At 43.6% G+C, this 9203-nt stretch overlaps 1 protein-coding gene across 1 annotated transcript in view; it reads left to right on the plus strand.

Moving 5' to 3' along the window:
- DGKG (diacylglycerol kinase gamma) overlaps positions 1-5784 on the plus strand; it is a 201998-nt gene extending 196214 nt beyond the window's left edge. The window contains exon 25 of the mRNA XM_049628419.1: positions 4589-5784. Within this exon, the coding sequence (XP_049484376.1) occupies positions 4589-4687 (99 nt within the window). The 3' untranslated portion in view covers positions 4688-5784. The remainder of the gene's footprint in view (positions 1-4588) is intronic.
- The last annotated feature ends 3419 nt before the right edge of the window (positions 5785-9203 follow it).

The following is a 9203-nucleotide window of genomic DNA, read 5'->3' on the forward strand; positions in this document are numbered from 1 at the left end:
GCAATACCATGGGCTAACAAAGCTGTGAAATAATATTTAGTATCGTTGGGCGCCTGGGTGGCTCAGTGGGTTGAGCGTCCAACTTCGGCTCAGGTCTTGATCTCGTGGTCTGTGAGTTTGAGCCCCACGTCCATCTCTGTGCTGACTGCTCAGAGCCTGGAGACTGCTTCGGATTCTGTGTCTCCCTCTCTCTGCCCCTCCCCCACTCATGCGTGCGCTCTCTCTCTCCCTCTCTCTCTCTCTGTGTCAAAAATAAACGTTGAAAAGACTTTTTTAAAAATTTAGTATCATAAGTTAAGAAAAAAGGAGGAAAGAATTTCACCTTGAAACAGTGAGAAAACCATGCCATGTTTCACTTGTCAAAGGAGCACAATTTGTTGTTGTTTTTTTTAAGATAATATTCATTGCTGTGGAGATGTGGTGTGGCCAGCACACTCAAGGAGTAAGATAAGAGTATAAACTGGAAAGCATTTGGTCCAGTTCATTTCCTTTGACCCTTTTTTCCCCCAATTACTCTTTTAGGAATATATTTTAAGTAAAATACAGGTTATCAGTAAAAAAAACAAAAAACAAAAACAAAAAAAACGGGGGTGGGGGGTGGGGAAGCCCAACATTTAAGGAAAACATTAAAACTAGGTGAGTGAGATTCATCAAATAGAATAATTTTCAGCCACTGAAAACCATATTTAATGAATATTTAATGATATCAGAAATGCTTGTAAAATAATGATAAATGAAAACAGATTAAGAAACTGATTTCAATTTGCTAAAAACATACAAGCATACAAACAAATTGAAAAAATACACCCCAAAATTAACAGCAATTTCCCCTAGGTGATTTTTAAATTTTTCATATTTCCTGAATTCTCCAAAATGAGCATATGTTTGTTCATGCATATAAATATATGTCTATAAAATATGTGTTATTAAGAAAACTTGCCTTGTGCTTGCAGTACTGTAAGATGACCTCTCATTCTTTACCATCATAGTTAGACACCATAATTTGAACCTTAAAGCTAAGAATATTCTCCCACAGTTAGGATCTCAAGGTGGAAAGGGATTCTAGTTATCTAGTCCGGTGATTCCCAAACTTGAGTGTGCATCCAAATAACCTAGAAGGTGTTTAAAATGCAGATTGCTGGGTTTCTGATACAGTAAGTCTGGATACCTGAGAGTTTGCATTTCTGGCAAGTTCCCAGGGGATGCTGATGCTGCCGGCATAGGGACCCCACTCGGGATCAATAATAATCTAGTCGAACTTCCTGACTTACCAATAAATCCCAGATTTCTCCTCCACCACTAGCAAAACCTAGGTTTTTCCAGCTACATCTGGAAGCCTCTGATGGCAGGAAACATTCTTGTGAAGCCAGGCATCCTAAGAACCGTTAACAGCTAAGACCTGAAAGATTGTGCAAGCCCCACCCATCTCCCCTAGCCTCTCTTTAGGCAGGAGTGTTTCCCAAATGATTTGGGATGAGTCCATACTTACGGTTATTGGACATTTTGTGGGACATCATATGAACCATCTGCCCTGATGGAAGGAGTCCCTCAGTTTATTTCTTCTCTTGAAGTAATAAAAATGTGCTGGTTTTCAGGAAATGGCCCCCAAAACAAAGTCAACACCCAGCACTGTAACATTTTTAAATTTACCCCATTTTAAGGGAGAAATTACATATTGCAGTGGTTTTGTGAATTTCGAGCTATCACACAAGTGCCTACTGTATCAGTTCTCTCCCTAATAGACCAGAAAACTAAGAAAATGGGGCTGCTGTTCCTTGTGCTTGTCAGATGTTGTAAATCTCATAAAAGGTCTTTAAGAAAATCATGAAGACTTCAGTTAATTGCCTGACCAGCCCAATTAGCAGAGAAAATTGGGTTCTAACTACAAGGATATGGGATACTGTCTTTCTATCATGGGTTGAAAAGGCAAGCTTCACCACATCCAACTACCTACAGTGGACTCTGAACAAGTTAACTCACTAGCTTCTCCTAAATGGGGGAGAAGGGGATAAAAACTGACATCTCCTGAACTCAAAATGAGAATATGATCTCCTACTTCTTGCTTTTGGTTCATGTACATACAGTGAATTCTCAGTTACATATAGCACTAGAATCCGCAAGCCACATCAAAATCTCATGTTAGCCAGGATCTCCATGTTGATGATCTACCCCATCAAGACCTTTGTCAAAACTGCTGAAAAAACAAATGGGAGGGGTCTGAGTTTCACTTCCTCCTCTTTGCCCTGGAGGTGCTAACAAGCAAATAAATTGCTCAGCTAGAGAAAGGAAAAGGAGAAGTAAGGGTCTTCCATTATCTAAAAAAAAAAAAAAAAAAAAAAGGGCTCTATCAGCGGGAAATGTAGGCAGTGCATCAGCTGTCACTGTCTGCCCCAAGCATAGCCATCTCCACTGCCAGTTCAGTCTCCCCTGGTGCTCACCCATCACCGCTTCCATGGCATGTGCTGTGCTTCCCAGGGCAGTGCACTGGTTCAGGGAGTACCACGGTGATAGGGTTCTTCCCCATAGGGGGCTCTGGTGCTCTGGAATGAGAAAAGGCTTCCCACAGCACAAGGACATGTGCCCCAAGTCACCATGATCGGCTAGGGCTAAATTACATGCCACAGACAAGTTCTGTGAGAGTCCTTCGTCTGTGCCTCACTTTCATGAATCCTGGAATAAACATAGCGCCCGTAACAAAGCCCATAACACAAAATGGTACTTGATGTATTCTTGGTCTAGGAACTGCCACAAAACATAAAGATACCCTCCCCTTCTGGAGCTCCTGGGTGGTAAAAACCAGCCTAAGAGTCGTCTTCAGCTTCTGTCACCCAGGTTATGCTAATTATCCACAATGTCTTTTGGTTTCATCCTTGTCTTTCCATATCCTGGGGACTTATAAATTTAAACCTGGCTTGCAGTAGTACCCTTTTAGCCAGAGTCTCCCCCACTCCAACTTGCCCTGACAACAGCTGTAGAATAATTTCCCTGGAACTCTTTTCTTCCTCATGTTATTCTCCAGCTTAAAAGTTATCATGGTTCCCTGTTACCTCACATTACACCCAACCTCTGCCCCCTCCCCTTTAAAGCCCTGGAGTAACTGCCCCACCTGTGTCCCTGACTTCCCTTCTCATCCTTTGCCCCACACTCAACGAGGTCATACATTCATCCAGTGCCTTCCCTTTCTCTTTTCACCAACACATTTTCCTTCCCTTCCTTTCAAATCTTAAAATTCCTCCTCAGTTGCTCCCTTCAGACTCTTCTCAGTCCTTACCTAACTTCTTTTTGACACCACTTGGTCTATCCTACATTAATTTAAACTTATTGATGGGTCTCTGCAAGAATTCTTCTCTGGTTATCTGTGGTCACACCGTCAGTTCCAATGATGTAGACACCACGAGAATGAGCTCCTAGATTGCTTCTTTTGATATACATCTTTCTCCTCCAGTGTAAGATAACAATTATTTAAGCATTACATTCCATTTTACAGCTTAAAGTGGGATTTCGTTGACAGTCCCCCATTTGATCTTCACAGCAACTTTGCGAGGAAAATGGGACAAACGTTACTACCCTCACTGTATAGTTCAGCAAGCATGGCTTTGAAGGTTAAACGATTCGTCCAGAGTCTCACAGCAAAGAAAGAAGCAGGAGATCTGGGACCCAAACCCAGGTCCTTGAATCCTAAGTGCCTCTTGTTCCCATATCATCTTCCCACCCTGGACATGTGTCACACATGATAAATGCTGATGGACTGATAATGCAGATCAGTAATGTGCAGCATCATCAGGCCACATTCAGATAGAGATTTAACGTTCTGAAGCCATGCCCTGAGGATAAGGTTGGGAAGAAAGGCAAAAATGAGAATTCACCAGTGTCTGTCTTTCACTTCCCATTGACTTAAAGTTTGCAGGAGGAAAAAAAAAAAAAAAAAGAAAAAAGAAACCTAAAATTAAAAAAAAAAAAAGCTTTTAAAATGAAATTTGGTTTTTCCTGGAAAGCTGAGAAAAGAGGAAACACCTAAGGGACTCACTTGAAACTTTCCACATGATGTTGCTTGGGTCAGATGTCAGAATGAAGCCTCTAGGCTATGAGTTACCAGTTGACATTTCTGCAGTGCCTAGACTGGAAGGGCCAGGAGCAGAGGAAGCTAGGAATCTGAAGAACTGGGCTCTAGCTGTACTGCCCTCTCTGTGTGACCCCAGGCTAATCCAAGGCTCAAGGGAGCCTCAGGCCTCCATTCCTTTGTCCTGCAGAAAGGTTGAATGAGATGGACCATGAGGTCTCCTCCGGCTGTGACATTTTGAGAGTCTATGAATAGCAAGGACACAAGACAGGTGCGAGCAGATCACCACGTGGGAAGCTCACACCTGTCTCTCCCCAGTGTTTCCGCCCCTCACTTCCAGCAGTGCCAAACTCCAGGCCCAGTGAGGGTCCAGTTGCCAATTTTGAAGCTGTTCAAGGACAGTCGTCCTTTCTGCATGGGGCTCCTTCCAACCCAAAGCTGGCCTTCCTTCCTCCCTCTGCGACTCACTCTCTCATAGGCTACTGGGATTTGCATGTCACTAATTCATTTATGCCTCTTTGCTTTTAGATTAAAATTACTCACAAGAATCAAGCGCCTATGATGATGGGGCCTCCCCAGAAGAGCAGCTTCTTTTCACTGAGGAGGAAGAGCCGTTCAAAAGACTAAACAACGTGCCATAATGCCAGTTAAACCAAGAGAGAAAATAAGAAACTGTAACACATACACACACACACACACACACACACACACACATACGCACACGCACATGCACACACGCACACTCATCTCTAACCAGTGGAAGCAAAGCCACCCTTCAGGAAGAAATCTTCATCTTCCCATACGTTCATTCTCTCTTCTTCAACAAAGGACACACCCCAACAGAGCCAGGACCCCCAGAAAATTTTGAATGGACCCAGGGCCCACCAGGGTGATGTTGGCTCTTGCAGCAACCTCCACATTCCCAGAAGGCCTTGAGTGGGACTTTCTGAGACTGAAGGAGAAGTCCCCCTTTCTTCCAACCAGTCTTGCAAGGTCCCTCACGGACGCTCACAAGGAAGCAGGCTGCAGGTTTCCTGCCTATGGTGAGATCGGATGTGGCCAAGGGAAAGCGCTCCCATTCCAGAGAACTTACACAAAGGTCCCTCTGTACAGAGACAAACGGCCTCCAACTCTCAAAGCATAACCCTTGGCAGGGCTCAGCAAGCGCACGTTGGTTTCTTAGTTGTCCTTCAAGCAGCAACTTCTGCCTGAACTTGCTGAGGAGGCAGAAAGGCTGTGGAAAGCTGTGTTTCCATTCTTGGTTCTCCACACTGTCAGTGGGCACTTGTTATTTTCCCAAAGCCTTCTCCTGGTGGCTGTGTGTTTGTTTGGAGACGGCTCCAAGAGCCCCCAGAGCTGCCTGTACAGCACACCTTAGATGTGGTATTTATTTTCTTAGTTCTGTGAACACCTGGGAGGGAAAGCAGAGAAACTGGGATTTATTTTTCAAATTGGTGTCATAATATTGTGTAAAAAGGGAAGAAAAAAAAACACCCCCAGCTTCTTTCTTTTTCAAGCCAAAGCGTGTTTCCTGTTTGAGTTCCAAGCCCTGGTGGCAGACTATTTCCTGAAGGCAGAGAAGATGAGAAGGAAGGACCCTTTGCTGAGAAGACCAGGAGACAAACCATCAGGTGGCTCCCACCTGCCTCTTTGCACCTACCACTCCCAGAGTGTGAGCTGAAGGCCCTTCTGATGATCTAATGTGTGTGTACATATATGTAGCATATATATATATATATATATATATATATATATATATATATATATATTTATTTACTGATGGACTTCTCCTGACTGAAAAAAAAAATATGTAGAATAGGAACAGAAAAGTGGGAAGGAAAAAGAAAGTTTTCACTCCCCCATTCCACCATTTCATGGTCAAGACACATTTCCCCATGGTGATCATGAGATTTAAGGGAAGTGAAAGTAGCTTCTTTATTGTAAAGAGACTGAGAATTCCTATTCTGGATTCTCAAAACAACCATGAAAGATACGCTAGACACAATTTACTCTCCCATTTGTCAGATAAAGGCACCGAGTCTCTGAAAAGTTAAGAGACTTGTCCGTGGTATCTTAGCTGATGTGGTTTGAGAATAAGTGCCACTAAGAGGATATTTATTAGGGAAAAGAACCCACACGTCTTAGAATAGGGTCATTTCTGGTCACTGGGAAATGATTCCATTCGAGTCCAGGTTGCCAGGGAAGAATGAACATGTAGCCCATGTGAGGATGGGACAGGCCCACGTGAGAAAATAGGGGCCTTGTGATGCTTCCCGGAGATTCTATCTGGCCTGAACTGGTAAGAAGTTGGTCTGGGTTGAAGGCACTAGACAGATCATCAAATTAAACTCTATCACGTGTCAACTCATCATGGTCCTCATGGCCTCCTAGTCTGGAAACACCTCTGGCTGCAGGGATGACCTCAGTGGAGACTCACAAGATGGACTGAGGCACCTTCTTCAAGGTGCTCCCAGCCAGTACCCAGAGGGGTCTTGGCAGAGGCCAATGGGCTTCCTGCACCTGGTGCCAGCATCACCCTCCTTTCCTGAGGGCAAGTCTGTGTAGAACTTCAGTTTGTTTCTAGACAGAAACATTTGCCTTGGCGCCTTCACTCCACTGGACCGCCATCCCCTCTGAGATTTCTTAAGAGGAAACGTGGGCCCACTAGACATTGCTCCACTGAGCTCTCTCTAATCTTGCACTGGGTCAGGAGCTTTGCACAAGGAAGGGAAATTAAGACTGTGTGTACACCCTGATCCTAACTGTGAAGGAAGCAGTCATCTAGGACCATCCTGCTGGACCTAATAGTGCAAAACAGTGGGTGAGGGGAAAACCAGGCCGTCTGGAGAATGTCTTGAATGATGGGATCCTTGGTGATGGGATGGACCAGCAAGCTCCAGAATAACAACAGGTACTATCTTGGAAGCCACTTGATTTCGAAACAAAGGCAGGTGTGGGCTCACTAATTCTGAGACATTTACAGACATTTTTGCATGTCTGATCCCCCAAGATTGAGGCTGTTGAAACATAGCACTGTCAACAGGTGGAACTGAGTCTCAGTGATTCACAAGTCAGAGTGGCCGTGGCCTGCCCTAGTCCAGTGCATAAGACTTGCAGTGTTGCTTGAGAGACATGTCCCAAGGCCTCCTTAGAACCACACAGTATAATACACCAGTGGAATTGCACTTCCAGTTTGGTAAGTCCAGTGTTGTTTAATGTGCTGTTGCAATTCATTCCTTAACTACTGTGACCATGGCTTTTTCCTGTAGAGCACCTCATCTTAGTGATCTTCCCAGCAACCTCAGAGGCTGACAGAGAATGTGTTACCCTCCCGATCTTAATAATGAGAAAAATTAAGCTTAATGAGGGTGCAGTGACTTCTCAAAGTCACACAGTTAGGCAAGCAGGGCAAAATCCAGTCCTTTAGTCTTCATCTTATTCTAATTGTGACCATGCCACAGACATGTTCTCACCTGCCGCCACAGTTCTACCCTACCAGCAATAGAAATAATGAAACAGAAAATCTTCAATACATTGTGTTGTCCCTGGACTGTTGAGCTAAGAGTTGCATCTCATTATGGCTTGGTCTTTGTGGATTTCCTCCAGTGAGTTGAGAATGGAGATAGACTTAGTAGAATGATTATATTTCAGGTCAGAGACCAGCTCCTCTCAAGATAGTTCTTTCCACAGATGGAAAAGATATGTTAAAATTGCCAAATAAATTAGGAAATACTTGGCAGAATCTGGAAGAGCCTCCAGACTGGCGTTACATAACATGCATATACATTATACATATGCACATTATATAAGGTGACATAGTACTTAATGTGCTGTATATATTATGCAAATTACATATTTGTGAGTAATCATGATAAATATAGAGACCCACTAATCACTTTTTTACACATACTCAGTGACAGATTAGGAAGTTACTTTGCCAGAGAGTCTTAAAACTTACTCTCTCCTGCTGCTTTGGTTCCAATTCCTGACAAAAATAATTGCATCAACTTTTCCCATCTCTAGCCCCCTCTCCTCTTAGCCAAAACCCTCAGTTACCTCCTGTCCCAGCTAGGCTGTACCTTCCGTGGAACACACCACAATTGGATCCATAAAAATAGAATCATGGGGATGGGAAGGATCTAGACTTCCAGATTCCCTATGTCCCAGGCCTACATCTCAACACTCCCAGGCAAGTGGGTGCCTAATGCTAATATCAAAAGTAGAGAGGAGGGGAGAGGGGAGGGAGGAAGGGTGGAAGAGTCTACCAAACCTCCAAGGAAGGAAACTTCATGGTGTTCCCTGGCCACCAGTTCCAGGATCTAACAATAACCAATCAGGAAGTTATTTCAAACATCTAAGTCCCCACAGCATATCTGAGACCATAATTTCCTAAGATGTGTTTTGCAAAATGCTAGTAGCCATAAAATGCTCCATGAAAACAGAGTTCCGTGATCAAGTACTAGCTCCCTTTCTGGGAGAGACAGAGAGAGGCCTAACGCTAAGAACTCACCATGAAGAACCATAGAGTCCTTTATTTGTCTGTCAACATCAACAGATTAGAAACACCCTTACGCCCACAATTTCTTCTTTTTGTCCTCAGTGGGGATAGGAACATGCAAGTAACCATCCTCAGCAATAATATTCCCAAAAGTACTTCTCTAGGAGAAGTAGTCTCCATTCTTAAGACACTGTTTAGTTTCTGCTCTGTGATTGTTCCCGTCTACATTCTTCAAGTAAGAATCAAGGATCTGGACTCTTTGTCCCATGGGTGAGGAAGGGATTGGGGGAAACATGATAGCTTCCAGGGGTCAGACTTTATCTGTGTAGCTCCAGAGAAAAGAATCAGGTCTAAACAATGCAGTTATAGAGAGGTTGATTTTTATTCGATTGAATGACTGCTCTTGGAACTGGCCTAATATGGAAAGGGCTTTTTCTGGGGGGAAGAAGAGTTACCTGCTCTTATAGGATAGGCCTTGACTTGGTTGGGTGGGGAACTAGCAGTGATTGATCTACCTTGTCCAAAAAGCAATCAGAACTGTTTTTGTAAGCATCAATTGTTAAAACAGTATCTATTACTTCCTTTTGAATAGCATGCCTCAGTGTCCCTTGTTTTCTGAAAGAATGAAAATGACTCCTAAAGAGA

Source organism: Panthera uncia, chromosome C2, assembly GCF_023721935.1.
Source record: "Panthera uncia isolate 11264 chromosome C2, Puncia_PCG_1.0, whole genome shotgun sequence".
Lineage (NCBI taxonomy): Eukaryota > Metazoa > Chordata > Mammalia > Carnivora > Felidae > Panthera > Panthera uncia.